This window comes from Chanodichthys erythropterus, chromosome 2, assembly GCF_024489055.1.
Source record: "Chanodichthys erythropterus isolate Z2021 chromosome 2, ASM2448905v1, whole genome shotgun sequence".
Classification (NCBI taxonomy): Eukaryota; Metazoa; Chordata; class Actinopteri; order Cypriniformes; family Xenocyprididae; genus Chanodichthys; species Chanodichthys erythropterus.
In genome coordinates this window covers 40,806,062-40,832,332 of record NC_090222.1, presented here as the reverse complement: position 1 = coordinate 40,832,332, position 26,271 = coordinate 40,806,062, and the positions used below count along the sequence as shown (strand labels likewise).

The following is a 26,271-nucleotide window of genomic DNA, read 5'->3' as shown; positions in this document are numbered from 1 at the left end:
CCACTCATTAACAATTTATAATGCTTTCTCAGTGACATTCTTTATATGTCTCATGTATATAGTTATATATAAAGCCGATCTCAACTGCTTGACTGTTTGTATTATTGTATAACGGATGAAGGCTGGTAAGAACTGTGTGTGTAAACCTCACTCCTCTGATCTCAAGAGGCGCGGTAGAGACTGTGGCTTTCAGCCTCCCTGTTAGAGCGCCCGCCTCCTATACCGGCGGACCCGGGTTCGAGTCCCGCTTACAGCAGGCAGCTCAAACAGAAGGTGTTACATTTCAAAAATGTAAACTTTGTTATTGCACAGCTTTACTTTGCTAAATGCAACTAAAAGGAATGAAAATTAATAAAAATTAACAATGATTTTCCATAAACATGCTTTGAAACAAAGTGTATTGTGAAAAGCGTTACATAAATATTATTGAGTTGCCTTGATGAGCATGATGAAACCATTCAATCTGATTTTTTGGATAAAGTCTCAGTGTGATGGTCAGACATACATTTGTAAAAGCTTCACCATCATGATGAGTGTTTCCTGCTCTACTGACTATAATAGTGCAGATATAGTTATTGATAAATGTGATTAACGATGGTTGCAACTTGACTGATCACAGACCAACTTTGACTTTTGCAATATGATGCCGCAAAAGACATCCGACTAGTGCATGACTACATAGAAAAACAACATAAAAGCAGCAGTGGGAAGTGTGAACGGAGCAGGTTTCTGAAGCAGCTCTCGGCATGAGGACAAACACTGAAGGTAATTATCAGTTTTCATCACAGGAAAATAAAGACGGCACATATGACTCATTTCAATTTATTGCTATAGAAATGATACACATATGATGGTTGGAAGTGCAGCACAAGCAGAAATCAACACTGACGCTCTGTGTGTTAATTAGCATGGGCCTGTCAATCACAGACTCTGGCGAATCAGAGACTCAGGGTCAGGGCACAGTCACCGCCCTCATGATGTTGGTGTGTCCTGAACCGGGACTCCAACCGGTGACCACGATCACCATATCACCCGTACCGAAGAAACCCCGCGCTTTACCTGCCGAGAGACAGAAGTTAACACACACATACACGCTCACACACACACCTGCAGCTCGCTCACACACACTCACCGATGTCCATCGCAAACGTCACGCGGTTGTCCACATCATCGGCCCAGACCTCAGCGGGCGGAGTTGGGCACAGGGCGGGGAAAACGCCGCGGAGCAGCTGTGATTGACGGGCCACCTGAACATTACGTGTCACGGCGATGATCGGACAGCGAGGACGGTATCGAGATAATAAATGAGCCGACCTGCATGACAGACAGAGAGACCTTTGAGCTAATTTGCTCCATCTATAATACCTAACAAAAACCTCCTAAAACATCCACATTTGTAAAAAGTGTAAAAAATAAATGGTAAAACTGCATTAGTGTTTGGTGAGGGTGAGATTACAGTATTTGTGTACCTGCCGGAGGTGGTGAGGATGATGATGGCTCCAGCGCAGCATTTGAAGGACGACTCGACGGCTCCTATGGCCGTGACCTCTGTGGGGTCGGAGCTCAGAGGGGTCAAACGACGCAGCTCTTCAAACAACTGCTGATGAAAGATGGCCGCCTCAGCCTCACGGCAGATCTGAAACACACACACACACACACACAGGAGTTAAAGTGCACAGCAAAATCCCCAGAGTTAAATCAACTCTACTCAGATTCCCTCTCCAAATAGTGTTAAAGTAACACTGAAGCAGAGTTAAAGTTAATGAGGTAGTTAAGTGATTAAGTTATGATGAAGCATTAGTGATGAACACCTGCTGTTAACAAGCAGAATTACTGAAGAGAAACACAATAACTACAAAGGACTTCCAGCCACAGCCTTAGATGAAATCAACTGAAGATAAAAGACATTAAATCTCTCAAGATCTGATTAAACAACTCCACAAACAGCATATTATCTCTTTAACTGTGCTTCAGTGATATTTTAACTCTATGCATAGAGTTGTTTTAACTCTGGGGATTTTGCTGTGTGGAGTCCAGTAAAGGGTCAAAGTTCACGCACCGAGTGCATCATGGCAACAGCTTCAACAGGGAAGTTTCCTTTGGCCGTTTCTCCAGACAGCATGACACAGTCGGCTCCGTCCAGAACCGCATTAGCCACGTCGCTGCTCTCTGCGCGGGTGGGTCGCGCATGGTGCACCATACTCTCCAACATCTGAACACACACACTCAGTCAAGTCTCTGTCAATTAGTTGAACTGTTCAGGTCATTCCGTGTGTCGCACCTGTGTGGCGCAGATCACTGGTTTCCCTGCAGAATTACAGCGTCCGATCATCATCTTCTGCGCGATGAAGACTTTCTCGGCCGGGATCTCGATGCCCAGGTCACCGCGGGCCACCATGATGCCGTCGCTCTCCTTCAGGATCTCCTCGAAACTGCGGAGAGAAATGAGGAGATGTGAGACGACAGAGCAGGAGCGAGCTGAGTACGAGCAGTGTGTGTGTGTGTGTGTGTGTGTGTGTCTCACTTCTGAACACCCTGTCTGCTCTCCACTTTGCTGATGACTTTGATGTTTCGTCCTCTGTCCCCGAGCGCTGCCCTCACGGCCTTCACGTCCTCGGCCGAGCGGATGAAGGAGGCGAAAACGATGTCCACGTCCTGCTCCAAGCCAAACAGCAGGTCGGATCGGTCGCGCTCGCTCACCGCCGGCAGGTTCACCAGCTCCGCTCCTGGCAGATTCACGCCTTTGCGACTTCCCAGAATCCCACCGTTCTCCACACGAGTCTCCACCCACGTGTCACCTGAGATGAGGAACGCTTCAGGCATCAGGGCGAAAAGACTGACTCTGACAACAACTGGTTCATTTGTATTTTATCTATCATGAAAATAATCTCACAACTTCTTACAGCTCACTGTATTTGTCGTGTAAATATGAGCTGGTGTTTGTTACCGATCTCCAGGACTTTGAGAGCGAGGAGCCCGTCATCAATGAATATTCTGCTTCCTTTCTTGAGTACGCGGGTTAGGCTGGGATAATCCAACCAGATAACAGACCCATCCGTCTTATCACACTCCGTCTCTGAGGTCACGACCCGAACCGACGCTCCACGCTGCAGCGTCACCTCAGCGTCCGCGCACTGTCACACACACACACACACACACACACCATCTGAACACTGATTACACACACACACACACACTCCTTCAGAGAGTTTCGTACCCCTTTAACCAGCCCGGTGCGAATCTCCGGTCCTTTGGTATCCAGTGCAATGGCCACAGGCCTGTAGTACAGTGGGTCAGAGGTCAGCGTCTCCACGGCCTCACGGATGTTACGGATCGTCTCTCTGTGATACTAAGAGACATGTGTGAGACGCTGAAAGTGAGTCGTAGAAAGACATGCACACACACACACACACACTGACCTCATGAGAGCCGTGAGAGAAGTTGAGTCTGGCGATGTTCATTCCGGCCTTCACCATCTCCTGGAGTTTGGTGACGGAGCGGGAGGCGGGGCCTGAAACAGTAACATGACAGACTTTCATTGGAAAAGCACTGTGAGCAACATTTCTTATTAAATATACAATATTAATTTATTATATAAAATACAATACATTGATCGAAACTATTAAAATATATTAATACATTTCAAAATATACATCTAAATAATATTAAATGTACTGCATATGATGCTGATTACAGTAGCCGCGGTGACTGACCGATGGTGCAGATGATGCTGGTGTTGCGTGCTGTGATCGGTTCCTGATCGATGTCCAGCAGACACAGATGCTCCAGGAACGTGTCAGCCATCGAGGCGTCCAGCTGCTGCTTCTGAATGAATGAGTCCGGCAGAGCCATGACGTCAGAGTAACGCCTGATACGGGCTGACGGACAGACAGAGAGAGACTGTGAGGAATGGACACTGACAGTAAACCTGGACAAAACCAGAGTCATGGTGTTCCAGAAGAAGGCCAGGACGAGAGGAGGAGAAGTCCTGGAGCAGCATTAGCTACACATCAAGATTTCAGCATCAGGGGGCTTTAGTCTAGCTGAGTTTGGAGGGCATTTTATGTCATAAAATCACAGTTTGGCCAATTAAAGCATGGATTAAATTATATCACACAATCATGAACCAATTCTACTGTACAGGTGTGATATTTGGAGACTAATATTAAAGTTCAAATTTGGGATAAAAGTTTAATATAAAGAACACAACTGGATTTGCACAAAACTTTCTAAGGGTAAATAGAGGCAATGCCTGGGCTTCAACCCCTTACACACTGAAATACAAAATAAAGCTGTTCAATTCTGGCATCATCTCAGTCAATCCCATTAAATCTATTAATGAAACAGTGTTTCATTCTGTAAATATACTCACACTTAAACTAATTAATGAAACTCAAGCTAAATATCACTCCAACCACAACCCTGACATTTATAAAGAGATTGACAAACATAAAGTATAATTAAGATGAAAAATTAAACAAATTTTTTTTTTAACCAAACCAAACTCCAGTGTTATTCGGCCCTAAATAGAACCACAAAATTGGCAAATTACTTATAAATTAAACAATTAAAAGGAACTAATCCTTTCAAAATATTGACTCAGTGAAATCTTCCTGGAATTCAGATACTTGAGTCTAGTGACTTTGATGGTCGTCTCAGTGATTTCCTCCATCTTGTCTCTTGTATCACAACACACTCTCAGAGTAAAATCATTCAAGTCAAGTTAGCTTTATTTCTACAGCACTTTATACAGTACAGATTGTTTCAAAGCAAAGTAATAAACAGGAAAATAACAGAATCAATGATGCAAGCTTCATCAGATATGAGACAAATTTAGATTCAGGAGTAAAGCAGCTCTACAGAAGACAAGAGAGTCATTATTCAGATCAATTCAGATCAAGTTCCGTTCTCATCTGATAGTGTCAGTGCAGTCAGATCAAAATTATTACTGAATATTCACAATCTAATGATTATCTGGATGTGATTTCTTTTCATGACTTCACTGGATGTAGATGTTTGTGTGAGTGTTTGTCAAGGACGAACAAATAAAAAAGACAACAGAACAGACAGAAGAGAGAAAGAACTTTGACACTGACAACACACTAAAGTGAGAAACACTTCTGACACCTGTTGGAGAGAAAGACTGAAGAACATCAGCAAGGTCACAAAACAGAGACAGACAGAGAGAGAGTATATATATATATATATTCACACAACAGTTCATTCTGGTTCTTGAATCTGACTGGCTGATAGCTGTGTGATATTCTAGTGATAACAGCACTCCTACCTTTTCACCATTTGTATCTCTCCGCTTAAAGCGATTGTCATGGCGGCCGAGACTTGAAATATGTGACTCATATTTAATCGTAGTGCTTATTTTACAATTTGTTTTCAGAGATGTGAGCTCCAGGCCATCAGCGGCCGTTCAGTGCTCGAGTACCCGCTGAGAACAGCTTCATCTCGGCCAGTGCTTCGGGGATTTGCCTCTGTGTCTTATAGTGGTTAAACATGAGATATAATTATTTCTGGGTACATAAAATGTGCAATCTTTGGTCTTATTAATATATTACTTGTTCCAGAGCAAATCTAATTGTGCTATGTTAAATTTGATCATTTAATATTAAGGCTATATTTAACTTACATATAGCATAGCATATTGGCTCCAACGAGACGGGATATATCAGACGAAGACACTTCTCCGCTCTTTAAATACATAAAACATTAGCCTTTATAGACAAAGGCATTGAGCATTGAGCATTTTTTTTTTCAAACATCAGATCTTTATTTACCTTTGCTTTGCAAACAAGCAACTGCACTTCATTCATGATAGAGGTGGGGCGGGTTTATGAGGTTTGACTGACAGTTTGAGGATCCAATGAAGTTGCGAGGTTTTGTCACAAGCTCTTTAAAATCCTTTTGATTATTGATTTTTTTTAAATAAAATAAAACAAAAATGAGGATATATAGAAGTGAGGTTTCCACCTGACACTGACTATATATTCTTAACTGTGTAGCATTTATTTTAATACGTTGTACGTTTGACTGAATTGTACAATTTATTATGTTTAATTGTACAATTAAATTATAATGGCTACTGTTGTTCATTTAAATATTGTTGTTCAATAAATATTATTTTATATAAATATGTTGTATTTGGTATTGAGAAAGGGACTATCCGTGTGTAATATTCGTGTGTGGATTGAGTGAAAGTTACATTAATATGCCATTAGATGGAAGCAAAAACTCTACAAGTCAGTTGCAAGAGACTTTTACATTTACATTGCAAATGACGCTGTTTTAGCGCTATAATGTAGTGGAAAATTCCCTTAGCTGTAAAAAGGACAAATCAGTGTTGGCAAGTTCGCGTTTCTTCCGCAGAATTGGGCTACTTTTACACTATTGCTGTGGGATGTTTTTCATGTCCGCGGGTTGAATCGACCCAAAATAACATGATATTTAGTCCCTGGAATTCATATTTTGCCAGGGAAGCCCTGCCAAAAACGCAAATTTTACCCCCCAGGAACGCGTTAGTGCTAGTTTGGGGCTAGTTTTGAGGAGCAATTGGGCGGGCAACCCTGGGACAAAAACAAAGATCGCTTTCCTCGACGGACATTCAAATGGATTTATATTATGGACATCGACCTGAAGAATGAATGTTATATCATGTTTAACGGTAAGATATTACAGTAAATTTAGCTGACTCTCTTTCTCAATAATAATGTACATAATACAATGAGTTTCAATGAAGCGACTCAACATTCGTTACTAGTTCTAAAGTGACGTTATAGAGAATTAGTAACAGATCTTGGGCTCAACTGTTAAACTGTCAACTTGAGATTTGAATCCGTGGCAGAAGGAAGTAGTTCCTCACAAAAGAGGGTTTTAAAGACACTCCGTTCTTGTTTCTTATTTGTTTACACACTCATGCCATCGAGCTGTTATATAAACACAATATCACACTTGTAGCTGTGCGATATGGCTGTATATCAGCACTGTGATTACCTACAGCCGAATCACAGCTGTGCTGATATACATATTATATATATATTATACATTTACAAACTTTTATGTTAGATGAAATTAATCTCGATTAATCGATTTGACAGCACTAATTAATATAATATCTGTTTCAACCGTGCAGTAGGGTACAACTGGGATAAAGGCGCCTTTGATTTTATTTTCCTCTAAACCACTAGATGGCACAACAACTTTCCTAAACATCCGCTTTTCAAAATGTACGTGCAAATTTGGGGTAAAAAGCGCCCAGCTGTTGGGGCAAAAGGCATAATAATTAACATGATAATGAATAGCTGACTGACTTTTCCACTTCTTGACATGACATGGTTAGATTCACATAAAAAATATCATATCAAATAATCAGATAATACCCATATTTATAATGAAACAATATTTTAAAATATATTAATAATATCATTTATTGTTACTACTGTAAATCTATATTAAATAGGCTATTATAGGATCTCCTTCAATGCTTTCAGAATCTTTACATTTTAAAATATATTTGTTTCTGTATTTCTGTATTTTAAAATATATAAAAATATATATCACATAGGCCTATTTTAATGACAGTATATTTACTAAGCAAAAATGAATTCTTTTATTTATCAAAATAAACAGAAAATAGTACAAACGTTATTCTTTTGAACAAGTATTAACCTAGTCATTATTAAAAACATTTTATTTTAGCTAAAGTATTTGTATCAATACTGTGTGCCTTTTACTCCACATCACCACCCCATACATTTATAAGATTTCTAAACAAAATTAACCACAATATGACTTTTTTTCACACACAAAATATGTTGCTCCATCAATGTCCAATACAAACATATATATTTTTCCTGCAATCATATATTTTGAGAGTAGAGAAAAGCACAATTTTTCTTAAGGTGTGCCTTTAGCCCTGTTGTATCCTAATATTTAAACAATTTAAGAATCAAAATGACATGCATTCTCTTGTAACATAGATTTGCATCATTTTCACATTTCTTCCATGAAACTCTAGTACAGTTTAGATCAGATATCTGCGACAGTCAGAGAGAATCTTCATCATGTCTGCAGATGTTTATCATCAGTATCAGAAGCTTCAGATCAGCAGAAGTTACTCACCACCCATCCTGACCGCCGCTGACCGTCGCACACACTGACCGCCTCTCTCTCGCACGCACTTTATTCAGCTCAGTGTGTTTACACTTCAATCCTGATTCTAAAAATGACCATCCAGACTTTGTCCTTACTAAAGATATCCAGGCCGAAAGATGAATGAACCTCATTTAACACTAAAAACAGAGAATCTGCTGAGCCAAACATCCGTGCTTCAGTTTGTCTCTCACAATATTAACAAAATCTGAGGGATTCAGATATAAACGAGACTGATAATGACTCTTCTGTCTTCTGTAGAGCTGCTTTACTGTTGAAACTGAGTTTGTTTCATAACTGATGAAGTTTGCAACACTGCAATACCTTTTTATTTGCAGGATTTGTGAGGATAATAAATGTGTCTTTGCTCTTTTTACTCACAAAAATCTGAAGCAGCACAACTGTTTTCAAAATAAATAATAATCATAAATGTTTCTTGAGCAGCAAATCATCATATTAGAATGACTTCTGATCCTTTAGTTATTATACTTTTTCAAAATTTTGTTTGAATTATTTTATATAAAAATAAAATGAGTTAATATGTAATTAAATAAAAATACATTTATTTAAATTTGAATTGCATTTATTCACTGCAAATCTATATTTTTTTGCAGTGAATAAATATAATTAAAATTTAAAAAATGTATTTTTATATGAATTCATTCAGACACAAATATCACAAATATTCAGACAATGGGGTCAGACTTAATTCAAAGGAAAAACAAGATTATTTTTCTGACACCATTAGCAGATATTTGCTCTCATTTTAAGCAAACATTTTTTAGAAAACAATTTAATGTCTTATGCAAATGTATTTTGATTTGAGAAAGTTTAGATATTTGTACTGGAAAATGTCTGAGTAAGAAAAATTTCCGCAGCGTTTTTATGCTTACTAGTTAAAACATACTATTTTTTTCTTTTTCTTTTGTCCAATCAAACGCTCTTTTGAATGAAAACGTCCCTCAAAAAAACCACCTGCTTCCGACTAGCAGTAGTTAGTAGTGAATCAGCTGTGACATTAATGATAAAAGTGTTTAAAAAGAAAAGGAGTTTAAGTAGAAGTTTTACAACAGCAGATTTGAGTTGCTGTGTGAACATTATCATATGTTCATATTTAAAGCTTCGATCACTATAGTGAGTTGATTATGAAGACCTTTGACCCCTGAGCAGACACTGAACCACTGTGTCACACAGCAACAAAAGCCATCAAATGTTCAGATCCTTCTTCACATCCCGTCTGGAGCAGAGCAGCACGAACATCCAGCTAAACATCTGCTTTTGTGTTCCTCAGGATAAAGTCACACAAGTTTGAAGGATCATCTGAGAATGTTGTTTGTTGTTCTTATCAGTGGTGTATCAGTACAGAACGACAGTAATAAAGTCACAGTGTTTGCAGTGACTAACGCTGGTAGTAAATCAGTAGCTAGAGGACAAATAAACCTTTGTGCAGAAACAGAAACACTGGAGCAGCTCGGATTCACTGGAACAAAAACAAACTTGTGCCAAAACAGACAATAACGTGCTTTTACTTCTGCTGTTCCTGACTAAATGATCTGCTAAAAAAGATTGAATTATATCAGACTGAGATCTGGAGGAGCATCAGATCTATTCTTATGACTCACTGAAACAAAAGATGAACTTTGGTCAGGAAAGAAATAATTATGTAAGAAGATTTTCCAAGGTTTCAGAGTCTGACATCAACATAAACACACTGACATGAAGATCAGAATAAGACGGACGGACGTCTCCTACCTGAGCTCGGTGTTGAAGGAGTCTCCAGAAGGAGCTCAAGACGTCTGAAGATACGCCGGTCGTCTGCAGCGCCACCTAAAGGACTCGTGAGTCAAGGTCAATGTTTGATTCTTCTGAACACGGAGGGATGGACGCTCTCTCTCTCTCTCACACACACACACACACACACACACACACACACACGATCGCTCTTCAAAACATGTTTATTTAGTCAGAATCACAGCACTTTAACAGCAGAAGAATCTTGACATCATGTATTGATTCTCCATATGATCCAGAACAAACACTTAAATGTTCATCTCCTCGAGATCAAAGCGTTGTTGCATTTCAAACAAATTTCCTTTTTTAATAGTGCATTGCATTTTTACTAACAAAGAATTGTACCATATTTAAATCTATAAAAATTATATGCTTCTACCCATTTTCACAATAAAATTTGTAACACACTTTAAGTATAATTTCTAAAAACATATTTCAGAAAAATACTTGTGTACTTATTTGAACTTTGTAACAAATATATTTTATCTTTTAGTCTGTATGCTCAAAATGATCACTGTAATAATGCACTGAAAGCATTTTTTAAACATACATTATTCAATATCCTGAAGTTAAATTTGAGTGTTTTTTACTTATTCATGCTTACAGATATAGGTGCTGCTGATGGTGTCGGTTGATCTCAGACTGCAGTGATTGATTGATTGATTGATTGATTGATTGATTGATTGATTGATTGATTGATTGATTGGTTGTTAATGTGAGAGTGTGGTGAAGGTGATTCTGGGCGGAGACTCGGGCTGCAATATGAGTGTGTATTTGGTGTTCAGCTCTTCTCTGGATGAAACTGTCAGTCTGAAGTTCCTCAGAATCTACAAACACACAGAAACATATATCTATATCATCATCATCATCATCAGTTAACATGATTTACTCGAGCACAACATGTCCCTGAACCTGAAACAAAAATGTGTGGGATTTACTTTGAAACAATTTCCACTCACAAATTGCTAGTAAATTTCACTTATAATTACAAAGAAATGGCAAGTAACACACTGAGTGAATGTGAAATTCTGAAGTAGTATTTTCTTGTTTTTAATAAAATTCAGAATTAACATTTCCTGATATCTCTCTCCTCCATGTCATCCAAGATGTTCATGTCTTTCTTTCTTCAGTGGAAAAGAAATGAAGGAAAACATTCCAGGATTTTTCTCCATATAGTGGACTTCACTGGGGTTCAACGGGTTGAAGGTCCAAATGTCAGTTTCAGTGCAGCTTCAAAGAGCTCTACATGATCCCAGACGAGGAATAAGAGTCTCATCTAGAGAAACCATCGGACATTTACTAAAAAAATAAACATTTTATACTTTTTAACCACAAATGCTCGTCTTGCACTGCTCTGTGATGCTCCACGCATGACGTAATCATGTTGGAAAGGTCACGCGTGACGTAGGAGGAAGTACCGATCCAGTGTTTACAAAGACTAAGTCAAACAACCTTTACAAAAAAAGTTAAAACAACGATGTCGGATGATTTTACTTCCTCCTACGTCACGCGTGACCTTTCCAACATGATTACGTCATGCGTGGAGCATCACAGAGCAGTGCAAGACGAGCATTTGTGGTTAAACAGTGTATAATGTTTATTTTTTTAGTAAATGTCCGATGGTTTCTCTAGATGAGACTCTTATTCCTCGTCTGGGATCATGTAGAGCTCTTTGAAGCTGCACTGAAACTGACATTTGGACCTTCAACCTGTTGAACCCCAGTGAAGTCCACTATATGGAGAAAAATCCTGGAATGTTTTCCTCAAAAACCTTAATTTCTTTTCCACTGAAGAAAGAAAGACATGAACATCTTGGATGACATGGAGGAGAGTAAATTATCAGGACATTTTAATTCTGAACTGAACTAATCATTTAAACATACTCTTTAACACTTCTGGATAGATGTGTCTATTTCAAAAGCTCCGCACAACGACAGTAAGGTTGAATCTAATCCGAACAGCTTGTAGATGGTTGTCAGTCTCCTCCTGTCTAAGTGGCCAGAATCAAAATTTGCTGTGACTCGATTGTCATTTCTCCAGGTCATGGTCAGGATCATGTGTTGTTCATAAACTCACGTGCATTAACAGCAGCTGCATCTCGTTCTCTGCGATCCTGCGGCCCACACACTGTCTGGAGCCGAAGCCGAACGCCAGCGAGCGGAATCCTCCTCCAGAACCCGTGCCCAGACCGTCTGCTCGCGTCTCAGCTCCGGCCCAGCGGCTCGGCTCGAAGCGCTCCGGACTCTCGAACACCTCGTGACTCCGGCCCAGAGGATACAGACACACCTGCACCAGCGTCTGAAACCACCGGGTCACATGATGGATGTTGAGATTCACATTTTACCCTCATGCTGTTCCGGTTATTTCTTTTGCTTTTTCTTGTGTTTGTCTCACCCCTGCCGGCACATGGTAGTTCTGGAGGACGATGTCTCGAACCGGATACCTCTGGACGGTGATTCCCACCGGATACAGCCTGAAACACACAAACTCTCTCAGTGTCTGAATCATTGTGAAACAAGAACTTCTTCCTCTAGAAACAGAGATGAAGAGAGGAAACTTGATGTAAACAACTGAATGTTACTATTATGACTCTTTACTGGTGCTTTTATGGAGCTCTTTTGTCCTTTTTGGAACTTGGACACTGTCATGGGCAACAGGGCATTCTGTTATTTTCCTGTTTATTACTGTGAAGCTGCTTTGAAATGATCTGTACTGTATAAAGCTGACTTGACTTTGATTACCTCAGTGTTTCCTTCACGGTTCCTTTCAGCAGTGGCGCCCCCTGCAGGGCCTTCTGGGGGTTTCCTGATGCCTGTTGCCATGACGACAGCACCTGCGCTCGCACACGCTCCTGCACGTCAGGGTTGCGCGCCAACTCAAAGAGAGCAAACTGCAGCGGGATGGCGGTCTGAATGATTGAATGTTCACAAAACACATTATTTCTCCATTGTTGCAGCTCCTCTCTTCCCAGTCTGTCAGTAACGCTCTGTTTACTTCCTGTCTCTATGAAGCCCCTCCTTCTGAAAAGCACAATGTGCTCTGATTGGTCGGCTGAAGCAGTGTGTTGTGATTGGTGTTTGGGAAATGTCCCGCCCCTTACCATAACCGGCAGTTTCAACACACTACTAACTACCTCAACCAGGCCCCGCCCCTTTATTCTGCGTATGAATTATTTAAATGAGGAATATTGTGAAGAAAACTCAAGACTCAAGAAACAGTAACACTAGGGTCTTTCGCACCGAACAGTTCTAGGAACTCAGTTTCCCGGGAACTAATTTCTCCCCGGGACATGTTCCTGGTTGCATTCGAACTCTGAAGCAGCCGACAGCGTCGTCTTTAAGCACGGCATTTACAAACAATAAAAACCGGTGGATGGAGGACGCTGTGATCGGAGTTGTGTTTGTTGTGTGTTGTGAGTTTCGTGATAATGGAGATGGAATGTAAACGCATAATTTTCACGACTGAAAGAGAAGTGAGGCTAAGAGATGAAATCTACTATGACAACTTTCAGTGTTACATATCATCAAGGCAGAGAAAAGAACACAACCCTGCAGACAACAGGTAAATGCCGTTATCTCTGTTTTCCGTGTTTGTGACCCTGCTCTGAAGTAGGAGCTAATTTAGTTCCCTCAAAAGGAGTTCCTAGAACTAAAATCGTTCCTAGTTCCTGCAGTGCAAACACGACTAAATTCTGGTACTTCAGCCAATAGTTCTAGGAACTATGAAAAGGTTCCTCCGGTGTTAAAAGCCCCTACTGATATAGAGAGATATTTGCAGAGCTTTTTCATGCTCAAACAGCAACATTATACACCAACGAAAGATGGACATGGAAGAAAGCTGAATAGGTCCTTCTTCATTCATCATTACTCTCATGTCGTTCCAAACCTATAAGATTTTGCTTAATCTTCGACAAACTTTGAAGCATCTGAATTTTCATCACTAGATACTATTAGTGCTACTGATGCCCTTTTCTCCACTCTAACATTTCTTACACAGAACAACCTCCTGGACAACAACAGTTTTGTTTCAAAAGCAGACACTCAACTGAGACTGCTCTCGGTTATTGAAGCTCTGAGACTGGCAGGAGCAGCTCCCAAATCATCAGTGCTCATCTTGCTGGATATGTCTGCTGCTTCTGACACGGTTAACCACCAGATCCTCCTGTCGACCCTCAAGATGAAGGGCATCTCAGGAACTGCCTCTCAGGTAGGTTCTTTAGGGTGTCTTGGAGGGGTGAGGTGTCTAAGTCACAGCATCTATCTACTGGAGTGCCTCAGGGCTCGGTGCTTGGACCACTTCTCTTCTCCATCTACATGTCTTCACTAGAATCTGTCATTCAGGAACATGGTTTTTCCTATCACTGCTGTGCTGAAGACACACAACTCTAACTCTCATTCCAGCCAGATGATCTGACAGCAGCTGCTCGTGTCTCAACCTGCCTAACAGACATTTCTTGCTGGACTCAACCTTGTGAAGACAGAATTGCTTGTGGTCCGGGCCAACCCAACACTTCATCACAACTTCTCCATACAGCTAGGTACATCATCTATAACTCCATCCAGGAACCTTGGAGTTGTTATTGATGATCAGTTGAACTTCACAGACCACATTGCCAGAACTGGTCCTGCAGATTTGCCTTATACAACATTAGGAAGATCAGGCCCTTTCTATCTGAGCATTCCACACAACTCCTTCTCCATATTCTTGTTCTATCCAGACTGTTGTAATGCTTTCTTGGCAGGCCTTCCAGCATACACTGTCAAAACTCTATAGCTTATCCAGAATGCTGCAGCGAGAGTGGTCTTTAACAAGCCGAAAAGAACGCACGTCACACCTCTCCTCATAAACTTGCAATTGCGAACTTGCATCAAATTCAAAGCACTGATGTCTGCCCTCAGAACAACCACTTGTTCTGCACCCCTATACCTAAACTCATTACTTCAGACTGATGTGTCCTCCAGAAGCTTGCGTTCTACAAGTGAATCCCAAAGAGGCACAAAATCACTTTCAGTGACCTTTACCTGGACTGTTTCCTGCTGGTGGAATGACCTGACTAACTCAACCCGAGCTGCCAATTCTTTAGCCATTATCAAGAAACGGCTGAAGATGTATCTTTTCCATCAACACTTGACCCATTTATAACAACACTTACTATACTTTATATCTATTAAAAAACACCTTGCTCTGTGCCTAACTCATCAGGACTGGTCACAGCACTTACATATTGTTGCCCTATTGTCTCCTATTATTTTCCTCAGTTGTAAGTCTTTCTGGATAAAAGCGTCTACTAAATGATGAGTCAAGTCAAGGGGTGAACAGACTTTCAATGGAGGAACAGAAATCTCTCAGATTTCATTAAAAAATATCTTCATTTGTGTTCTGAAGATGAAGGAAAGTCTTATGGGTTTGGCACGACATGAGGGCAAGTAAATGATGACAGAATTTTCTTTATTTTCCTTCTTTAAAGTTGTTGTAAGTATGTGAGTTTGTACCGTATCGACTCCGCCGGCCATCAGTTCGGTGATGTTGGCTTTGATCAGCTCTAATGATAACTGCCCCGCCTCCATCAGCTGCCCCAGCACGCCCTGGAAACGCCCGTCAGAGCCTCCGGATGCCCCCGCCTGCAGACGCTGATACCCCCGCTGGATGCGCGCCTCCGCTGCAAACACACACACACACACACACACCTATAAACACACACACACACACAACAACACATGCTGTGTGCGCGACGGACGCACCGTGACTGAAGATGTGGTCCCATGCAGTGGCGTGTTGCGTCCACAGGGGGGCGCGCAGGTGCAGCAGCAGGCGGGGCGGCAGGTACAGCAGCGGCGGCGTCGTGGCCAGCATGCGCTCAACGGCCCAGATGAAGCGCTCCGACTCTTCAGACGGAGAGGACGAGAACAGACCGATGCGCTCTCCGTACAGAACGTGACAGCTCGCTGCAGACAGAGACGTGAGAAATCAAATCTATCCTATGATCTTACTCTGAACAATTCAGTTTTTACCTGGTCATTTCATAATCAATGATCAATCATTTAGTCTGTTTAAACTCCGCCTCTTTCTTACAGTCACTGCAAGCTCGCATTCAGATCCGCCTCCACTTTTGAGAGCCACGCCCACAACTCAACATCCAATCAACAACCAGCGTCCCAAACAAAATAGCTTCCCCTCCCTCCTGCAGCGACATCTCTTCTCTGATGACGAGGGCGGGCCAACCTGTCACTCACATGAGATCCGCCAATAGCAAACCACAACCATCCAATCAATTCCCCACAGACAAAATCAAGCCCCGCCCTACATTTGTTCTTGTTTGAGAAGCGTTTTACTCAGATATACGAAAACTTCCCTTTCAAAATAAAGGCTGTGAAATAAACATTCGAAGATTCAGGATGCAGGAAATCAGCCAATCAGAAGCCTGTCATGACTTTGGAAGGCGGGGTTTAGGCATATGATTTGATAACCTATAGCAGAGATTCTTTGATCATATATGGAGATTAAGTTCATTACAAAAATTTATACAAGATTTGCATTTAAACTCAATAGGAATGCTGACCTTCCAGGGCAAAGCGGAAGAGGTCAGGACTGGGGTCAAGGGTCATGCTGCGCTGACCCCTCTCCCCCACCCCCTCCGACTCCACCCGCTGTCGCAGTGAACGGCAGAAGTCCTGCGCCACGTCGTCCAGCAGAGGAAGGAAGCGTCGCACGGCCGAAGCCATCATCACCTCCTTGTTCAACAGCAACCTGTCGGCGCGCCACTCCGTCCCGTTCCTGCACACACACACACACTTCAGCCATGTTTGTAGTTTTTAACACTTTTTATTCATGTTTGTAGTTCTAATCACATCCACACACACTGACTTGAGAAAGACGCCCTTGCTGTGTCTGCGAGTCTCTCGGTGCGTCGCCCAGGGCTGTAGGGTCATGCGGCGCGGGTGGAGGCCCTCGGAGCGGAAGAGCTCGCTGGTGTCCGTCGGCAGCATGATGTTCACGGTGCTCTGAGAGCCCAGATTCTCTCTGAGAGAGAGAGAGAGAGAGAGAGAGAGCGTAAGTCATCAGATCCACAGCTGGATTCACAGATGAAGCCGATGAAATTCTGGCTTCCACCAATTATGAAAACAAGATAATCGCAGTTACTGTGATGCTTCATTTTGACTTGTTGTTATAAATCCAGTGTTAAAAAAGTGATTAAATATTATATAGGCTATTATTTGTTTTATTCATTTTGACTGGACATTTTGGAAATCTGGAAGGTGTATATAAATTATTGAATTTTTAATAATGAAATTGTGTGTGGAACTGTAATATGCACATTTAAAATGCTGAATTTCAGAACCCCAAAAATTCAATAAACAGTGCAAAAAAATATTTCTGGTTTTCTGAGAAATTATTTGCCAATGGGGTCAGAAAAATAAACTTAATTTAAAGAGAAAAGATGATGATTTTTTTTTTTTTTTTACTCTAAACATGCTGAATTTCGATACGTTTTTCATTAATCAAAACTCAATATCTTCAGTCATTTTGCTTCTTCAGTAAATGTATCTTGATTTAAGAATGTTTAGATATTTGTGCTGGAAAACAAACAGAAATACTGAGGAAAAACAAAATTTTTGCAGTTTAATGTATTAAAATTCATGCCCTGAAAATAAAATGCATTAAAATGCTATCACTGTTAATGCAATGGATTCAGTTACACATGCTGTTCTGTTTCAAGCACATTTATCATTTGTTTAGCTTGAGAACAGTTTAATTATATTTAAAAAATTCAAGAAAAATCAATGAAACAAATGCAGCATATTCCATCATGTTCAATAATTGTGATCTCAATATTGACAGAAATAATCATGATTATGATTTGTTGCCATAATTGAGTAAAGAAGATTTCTTCAATGATTGTTCAGAACATCTGATGCCATTTTGTTCATGAAGTTCCCACAGTGCGGCGGATCTTTGTATTTGCTGATATTTAACCTTCATAAAGATTTGCTGATAATAAGAATGTTTGGAGCATCAGCTTCAGGTCATCGGAGCAGTGCTGTGAGACTGCTGTACCTGTAAATGGGTCCCAGCTGTCTGAAGGTGTTCTCCATGTGCTTGTGAAGGAGGCTGAATCTTCCCTCCTTCCAGAAGCGCAGCAGGTTGATCCAGCCGTTGCTGCCGGTGTGAGGAATCTCCTGGAAGCCCCGCACTGCTCTCCTCCGCACCGGTGGCTCCGCATCCTCTCTCCGTCCGGCCGGCCGGACACACAGCGATCGGGCGGCTGTGGAATACGCCCGCGGACGCACAGATGAGGCCAGCATGCTGCCGCTCTCTGGCTGGATCCCGCGGCGCTCCGCATCCCTTTAACACACATCAGTGGTTCCTGTCTCTCTCTCCCGCTCTGTCCTTCACAGCACCATGACTTACTGTCACATCAGGTCAAAGTTCAAGAGAAAAACAACACATCAGCTGGAGAGAGAGGTCAGGTCACCGGCTGACTTTCATTTCCATAAAGAGAACAATCACAGAAAACACACAAGATACTCCAACACTCTGGAAGCCATTTCTGCTACACAAGAAAAAACAAATCATGCTTTTGTAAATAATTATGACATAAAAAGTTAAATTTATGACAGTCATTATGACATACTAAATCGTTAAAAGTTTAAATTATGGCTTGAAGTCATAATTATGACATAGAAAGTTGTCATTTCGACTTTTGAATATCATAATTGACATCTCATAATTATGATTTAGTATGGCATAATTTTGACTTTTCATCTCATAATTATGATTTAGTGTCATAATTTTGACTTTTCATTTCATAATTATGATTTAGTGTCATAATTTTGACTTTTCATTTCATAATTATGATTTAGTGTGGCATAATTTTGACTTTTCATTTCATAATTATGATTTAGTGTGGCATAATTTTGACTTTTCATTTCATAATTATGATTTAACATTTCATAATTTTGACTTTTCATTTCATATTTATGAGTTAGTGTGGCATAATTTTGACTTTTCATTTCATAATTATGATTTAGTGTCATAATTTTGACATTTCATCTCATAATTATGATTTAACATTTCATAATTTTGACTTTTCATTTCATATTTATGATTTAGTATGGCATAATTTTGACATTTCATCTCATAATTATGATTTAGTATGGCATAATTTTGACATTTCATCTCATAATTATGATTTAGTATGGCATAATTTTGACATTTCATCTCATAATTATGATTTAGTATGGCATAATTTTGACTTTTCATTTCATAATTATGATTTAGTGTCATAATTTTGACATTTCATCTCATAATTATCATTTAACAATTTTTATATCATAATTGCACTTTACCAAAGAAATGGGCTTCCATACTTTATTTTTCACACTAGGGGAATAAAGATAAAAGTATCATGGCACTTTCAATCAACTTAGACATAATCAAAATCTAACTATAATACACATATCCAGCTTCACCTGTACACATCTACATTATTCGTGAACAGCAGATCTGATCTGGTTGATGTGATTATCGTTCAGCTCTAAACTGATCAGCTGTAGAATATAATGCAGTAAATCAGAGGTTTTCAAACTGAGGTCTGGAGAAAATCTGTAAAAATGTAAATAAATAAGATTAAAATAAAGTTAATAAATTAGATTAAAAATAAATAAATTAAAAAAAGAACAAAAAGTGTTTGCATAGCTGTCTTCAGAAAAGTTAAAACATGAGAAAATGCCTTCAAAAGTAAAATGATTCATTCAGTCTGCAGTCAATATAATCAGCTTTACATAAAACTACACAAGCCCATGTGATCTCGTTTAGAGAACTAGACAAACGTGTGAACCTTCAGACTCTCACATCAGATTAATTGTACATTAATAATACAACAATAATAAATAAAACCAACACAAAATAAAAATATTTGAGTTTCCTGATGTCTGTTGAAAATATGAGGTATGAAACGCAGGAATATGTCAAGGCTCTGAAGTGTTGTGCGACTGTGACACATTCATAAAACAAACAACAAGAACAGTGTTATGAGAAACACGCAGCTCTAAAACGGTTTATTGCATCTGAAATCATCATCACAGCTCAGCCGTGTGTGTGTGTGTGTTGGCTGTGTTTCTGAGGTCACATGACTCTGCAGGGCTCCGCGCCGGCTGCCGTGGGAGTTTTGGTTTGTTTGCTGCCCGTGAAGATCGGCGGGCTGAAGCTGAGACCCTGGAAGGCTCTGAGCAGACTGAAGCCGTCGTCTTTATCAGCGCCGTCGGGACGGACCATCTTGGCCAGCTCTCGGGGGAGAGGCACTTTCTTCCCCACGGCTCGCAGGTGGTCCGTGTCCTTGGCATTCTGGGCCGTATAGAAGAGAACAGACAAATGAGCGGGAGGACACTGATAAACAAACATCATAGTAGGGCTGGCTGGAAAATATCGATTTATTTGTTTCTTGACTAATCCCAACATCATCATCTAAACTCATTTAATAACGATTGAGGATTTTAACAATATAAAGGAAACAGATGAGCTCATCCTTGCTGAGGAATTTACTTTGTAAACATTGTTTTAGTTATGGGTGTAGTTGATGCCAATATAGTTATTGTTTTAGTTATTGGTATAGTTGACGCTAATATAGTTATTGTTTTAGTTATCGGTATAGTTGACGCTAATATAGTTATTGTTTTAGTTATCGGTATAGTTGACGCTAATATAGTTATTGTTTTAGTTATCGGTATAGTTGACGCTAATATAGTTATTGTTTTAGTTATCGGTACAGTTGACGCTAATATAGTTATTGCTTTAGTTATCGGTATAGTTGATACTAATATAGTTATTGTTTTAGTTATCGGTATAGTTGACGCTAATATATAGTTATTGCTTTAGTTATCGTATAGTTGACACTAAAATAGTTATTGTTTTAGTTATCGGTACAGTTGATGTTAATATAGTTGTTTTAGTTATCGGTATAGTTGACACTAATATAGTTATTGTTTTAGTTATCGGTACAGATGACACTAAAATAGTTATTGTTGTAGTTATCGGTATAGTTGACGCTAATATAGTTATTGTTTTAGTTATCGGTACAGTTGACGCTAATATAGTTATTGCTTTAGTTATCGGTATAGTTGATACTAATATAGTTATTGTTTTAGATATCGGTATAGTTGACACTAATATATAGTTATTGCTTTAGTTATCGTATAGTTGACAGTAATATAGTTATTGTTTTAGTTATCGGTATAGTTGATGCCAATATAGTTATTGTTTTAGTTATTGGTATAGTTGACGCCAATATAGTTATTATTTTAGTTATTGGTATAGTTGACGCTAATATAGTTATTGTTTTAGTTATCGGTACAGTTGACACTAAAATAGTTATTGTTTTAGTTATCGGTACAGTTGATGTTAATATAGTTGTTGTTTTAGTTATCGGTATAGTTGACGCTAATATAGTTATTGTTTTAGTTATCGGTACAGATGACACTAAAATAGTTATTGCTTTAGTTATCGGTATAGTTGACACTAATATAGTTATTGTTTTAGTTATCGGTACAGTTGATGTTAATATAGTTGTTGTTTTAGTTATCGGTATAGATGACGCTAATATAGTTATTGTTTTAGTTATCGGTACAGATGACACTAAAATAGTTATTGCTTTAGTTATCGGTATAGTTGACACTAATATAGTTATTGTTTTAGTTATCGGTACAGTTGATGTTAATATAGTTGTTGTTTTAGTTATCGGTATAGATGACGCTAATATAGTTATTGTTTTAGTTATCGGTACAGATGACACTAATATAGTTATTGCTTTAGTTATCGGTATAGTTGACACTAATATAGTTATTGTTTTAGTTATCGGTACAGTTGATGTTAATATAGTTGTTGTTTTAGTTATCGGTATAGATGACGCTAATATAGTTATTGCTTTAGTTATCGGTATAGTTGACACTAATATAGTTATTGCTTTAGTTATCGGTATAGTTGACACTAATATAGTTATTGCTTTAGTTATCGGTATAGTTGACACTAATATAGTTATTGCTTTAGTTATCGGTATAGTTGACACTAATATAGTTATTGTTTTAGTTATCGGTACAGTTGATGTTAATATAGTTGTTGTTTTAGTTATCGGTATAGATGACGCTAATATAGTTATTGCTTTAGTTATCGGTATAGTTGACACTAATATAGTTATTGCTTTAGTTATCGGTATAGTTGACACTAATATAGTTATTGCTTTAGTTATCGGTACAGTTGACACTAAAATAGTTATTGTTTTAGTTATCGGTACAGTTGATGTTAATATAGTTGTTGTTTTAGTTATCGGTATAGTTGACGCTAATATAGTTATTGTTTTAGTTATCGGTACAGATGACACTAAAATAGTTATTGCTTTAGTTATCGGTACAGTTGATGTTAATATAGTTGTTGTTTTAGTTATCGGTACAGATGACACTAAAATAGTTGTTTTAGTTATCGGTATAGTTGACACTAAAATAGTTATTGTTTTAGTTATCGGTACAGTTGATGTTAATATAGTTGTTGTTTTAGTTATCGGTATAGTTGACACTAAAATAGTTATTGTTTTAGTTATCGGTACAGTTGATGTTAATATAGTTGTTGTTTTAGTTATCGGTATAGTTGACGCTAATATAGTTATTGTTTTAGTTATCGGTATAGTTGACACTAAAATAGTTATTGCTTTAGTTATCGGTACAGTTGACACTAAAATAGTTATTGTTTTAGTTACCGGTATAGTTGATGTTAATATATTTATCGTATAGTCGATGCTAATATAGTTATCGGTATAATTGATGTTAATATATTTATCGGTATAGTTGACGCTAAGATAGATATCTTAGCCTATAGTTGATGCTAATATAGTTATCGTTATTATCAAAATAAGCTAGTGCTTATAATAAACAGAGCATTTTTGTCCGCTGGTATAAACACTAATATAGTTATCGTTATAGTTCTCGTTCTAGCTGTGAAAGAGTCTTATGCTGGCATATACATGAGGTGTGTGTTGACCTTGGTCAGCTGGTATTTCCTCCTGAAATGCGCTCGCATCGCAGCTCTCTCTGCGTTCTTCTGAGCGTTCATCGCCTCACGTAATTTCCTAAAGATCGAGTGAGAGAGAACGTAACCGTTAACAGACGCTTCATGGTAAACTCGTCAAGATCTGCTGATTTTCTGTCCTGATATCTTCACATCTGGACGTACAGTGACAATAAGAATCATTTCGCTCAGATTTAAAACCTCATGATTCGCTCAGGATCGTTTTCATCACTCGATCTATTGTTTCATCGTTTCAAATCAAACTTCTGCTTTGACTGTAAGGTGTGTCTGAGCTTTTCTTTACATTAAAAGACACTTGCACTGATATTTTGACGGCTGTGATGCACTAGTGAGCATCAGGTGATCATGTGACCTCTCACCTCTCTCTCTCCAGGTCGGCCTGATAGGATCGCAGCAGATGTGGGTCTGCGCAGGTCCTGCCCTTCGACCCATGACGTTTTGAGCCCCTCTTGGTCCAGCCGGACGGTTTCTTCTCTCCAGTCACGCAGTACGTGAGTGTCTTTATGGGGGCCAGCAGAGATTTCTTCACCACGTACTCCATGACGCTGATGACCGTCTGCTGGAATGAGATCTATATCGCCGCTATCTGTGTGTGTGAATGCGTACGGCCCGATGGATCATGTTCAGATGAGACGGTTTAACAGATGACACACGGGACAGATGGAGGGACTCAGACTCAAATCTGCAAGGACAAGGACACAGTTAGAACACATCAATTACACTCACACACGTTAAATGCGGTGGTGTGTTGTGATTGGTCAATCCGGTGAAACCCAGAAAAATAAAGTTAATTCAATGTTCTGACCACAATTCCAGATATTCGTTCTTGTTTTAAGCATAAACTCACTTCATTTTGATCAGTTTCTTGTTAAACAAACATTTCTCTTCTCCAGTAAATGTATCTTGATTTAAGAATATTTAGATATTTGTGCTGGAAAACAAACAGAAACACTGAGGAAGAGTCACTGAGAACATGATCAGTTACACAGTTATGGATCATTAGACTAATATGAGCACAGAATGACACCACTGACCGATCACAATCCACAGACGCATGATAGAAATTCGGATAAAATGTTTAGATTGTTCAATAAACTGAAACTGTCTACCTGCACACACACACACACAGAGAGAGAGTCAGGTGGTCTTCATCTCTATCCAATAACAGCCATCTGTGACGCTCCGCTCATCCAGGCCCAAGAAAACAACAGTTTTCCCTTCCAAAACAGCGGGATGATCTATTCCACTCAGAATATTCCGGTTCTTCTGGACGTATCTGTCGTTTGTGCAGATCTCGGGTCGAGTGTGTGCAGGTCCAGATTACCACACTAAAGACTTTAATGAGGGTGATCTCATTACACAGGAGCATGTGCAACACACACACACACACACACACACACACACACACACACACACACACACACACACACACACACACACACACACACACACACACACACTCTACCTGAGACTGTTGCAGCAGGTTTAGAGAGCGACAGAAAGAGAAAAAATGCTTTTGATGTAATTGAGATGAACAAGTGGTTGATAAATAAAACAACATTAATAAATAATATTAGTTTTTTCTACATGTAAATAGAATTAAATAAGAATAATAAGAATAGATTGCTCTACCTGTGAATTAAATTATAATAAAATAATATATTAATGTTTGTTCTACCTGTAAAAAAATTATAGTAATAATAAAATATTAAATAAAAGTATATATTTGTTTGTTCTATCTAATAAAATAATAAAAAATATTTGTTTGTTCTACCAGTAAACAAAATATTATTAAATACTAAGTGTTTATTCTACCTGTAAATATAATAATAATTAAATAATAGTGTTCATTTTACCTATACATGCAATAATACTAAATGATAAAAAAAATAATACAAAAAAAATACAAAAAATAAAAATAAATAAAATAGTTTGCTTGCGTTTTCCTCATATTAAAAGGTCTTTATACAGTAAATATATGTCATCACCACAATGCAATTATATAATCAAACTCCAGCTTTGTGGAATTTTGGGATATATTAAAAAAAAAGCATCATGATGACATTATAATTCAGCTCAAGATTAATCAAATATGTCATTAACACAACATTTGTGGCTGTGGTGATATTAACAAATTCCCGAATAATGTAAATCAAATGAAAGGTGCCGAGCGAAATGAGACCGAGAGACTCGTCTGAAATAATATAATGACAGGATAGAAGAACGTGAGGAGAAGGTCATTCTGGCGTTATCAGTGACCCTGAAGCGGCCTTGATGAACTGACAGGTGAGGACACAATCAATTAAACACAACAGAGACATGATGGTGTGAAAATAGAGAGGAGAAAATACAGTGTGTGTGTGTGTGTGAGCATCTGAGCAGCTTAAAAGATTGAGAGGAGATCAGCGACCACACGTGGACCAGACAGACGGACAGATACAGACGTGGTATAATACAGAAGGGTGTCGCTTGGGGTCAGCGTTGAGGTCATTTCTCATCAGCCCCTGGAGACAACCAGAACACCTCACATTACACACACACACACACACACACACACACCTCGAGTTCATCACTCGCGAGACAAACGCAATACAACAGACGTCACACAAGGTTTTGCTGGACTGTTCTCCTCTATTGTGTCGTATATTCTAGTGAAGCGCTTCTCAAACAAGAACAAATGTAGGGCGGGGCTTGATTTTGTCCATGGGGAATTGATGCTTGCTATTGGAGGATTTCACATGAGTGACAGGTTGCCCCGCCCTCACGATTGATTTCATGGTGACTTGAAGACAGAGATCACCTGACCGACACACAGAGAGACCAAACACATCCTGTTTTTATTTACTGTAGTGCCATTAAAAGGTTTAGTTCACCCAAAAATGAAAATTCTGTCATTAATTACTCTCCCTCATGTCGTTCCACACCCGTAAGACCTTCGTTCATCTTCAGAACACAAATTAAGATATTTTTGATGAAATCCGATGGCTCAGTGAGGCCTGAGCAATGACATTTCCTCTCTCAAGATCCATTAATGTACTAAAAACGCTTCGGAGCGTTATGAATCTTTTGTGTCGAATCATGATTCGGATCATGTGTCAAACCGCCAAACTGCTGAAATCACGTGACTTTGGCGCTCCGAATCATGATTGTTGTATGTATGTTGCTTTGGTGGCACTAACCTGTCAAATCCGGTAAGCATTTCCATGTGACTCCTGCATGCTGTACATCAGACGGATGTGGCGATTT

At 39.2% G+C, this 26,271-nt stretch overlaps 3 protein-coding genes across 7 annotated transcripts; all 3 read right to left on the bottom strand.

Moving 5' to 3' along the window:
* Window positions 1–820: 820 nt before the first annotated feature.
* On the bottom strand, window positions 821–10,014 carry pklr (pyruvate kinase L/R). Of its 2 annotated transcripts, none has more exons than XM_067361594.1 (11): window positions 8,131–8,573; window positions 3,714–3,878; window positions 3,420–3,511; window positions 3,218–3,349; window positions 2,948–3,134; window positions 2,525–2,798; window positions 2,282–2,432; window positions 2,060–2,212; window positions 1,470–1,636; window positions 1,133–1,314; window positions 821–1,059 (listed from the first exon to the last, which is right to left on the bottom strand). In XM_067361594.1, the coding sequence occupies exons 1-11, from the start codon at window positions 8,135–8,137 to the stop codon at window positions 953–955; spliced, it is 1,617 nt and encodes a 538-aa protein (XP_067217695.1). In that variant the 5' UTR covers window positions 8,138–8,573; the 3' UTR covers window positions 821–952. The 2 variants fall into 2 exon arrangements, with proteins under 2 accessions (XP_067217695.1, XP_067217703.1); XM_067361602.1 differs by lacking the exon at window positions 8,131–8,573 and adding an exon at window positions 9,913–10,014 and having other exon boundaries at window positions 822–1,059.
* A 68-nt stretch (window positions 10,015–10,082) lies between these two features.
* LOC137002098 (cytochrome P450 11B, mitochondrial-like) lies at window positions 10,083–19,529 on the bottom strand. Of its 2 annotated transcripts, none has more exons than XM_067361615.1 (10): window positions 19,422–19,529; window positions 18,007–18,359; window positions 16,816–16,971; window positions 16,511–16,725; window positions 15,693–15,896; window positions 15,444–15,610; window positions 12,693–12,859; window positions 12,346–12,424; window positions 12,028–12,249; window positions 10,083–10,778 (listed from the first exon to the last, which is right to left on the bottom strand). In XM_067361615.1, exons 2-10 carry the CDS (start codon window positions 18,252–18,254, stop codon window positions 10,662–10,664), a joined length of 1,575 nt encoding a protein of 524 aa, XP_067217716.1. In that variant the 5' UTR covers window positions 18,255–18,359; window positions 19,422–19,529; the 3' UTR covers window positions 10,083–10,661. The 2 variants fall into 2 exon arrangements, with proteins under 2 accessions (XP_067217716.1, XP_067217722.1); XM_067361621.1 differs by having other exon boundaries at window positions 12,693–12,841.
* On the bottom strand, window positions 19,342–26,267 carry LOC137002159 (complexin-3-like). 3 transcript variants are annotated; one of them, XM_067361673.1, is made up of 6 exons: window positions 26,205–26,267; window positions 24,135–24,360; window positions 23,385–23,707; window positions 22,978–23,065; window positions 20,086–20,295; window positions 19,342–19,554 (listed from the first exon to the last, which is right to left on the bottom strand). In XM_067361673.1, exons 3-6 carry the CDS (start codon window positions 23,564–23,566, stop codon window positions 19,522–19,524), a joined length of 513 nt encoding a protein of 170 aa, XP_067217774.1. In that variant the 5' UTR covers window positions 23,567–23,707; window positions 24,135–24,360; window positions 26,205–26,267; the 3' UTR covers window positions 19,342–19,521. The 3 variants fall into 3 exon arrangements, with proteins under 3 accessions (XP_067217774.1, XP_067217768.1, XP_067217781.1); XM_067361667.1 differs by lacking the exon at window positions 26,205–26,267 and having other exon boundaries at window positions 24,135–24,646; XM_067361680.1 differs by lacking the exons at window positions 19,342–19,554; window positions 26,205–26,267 and having other exon boundaries at window positions 20,076–20,295; window positions 24,135–24,646.
* Between the last annotated feature and the right edge of the window lie 4 nt (window positions 26,268–26,271).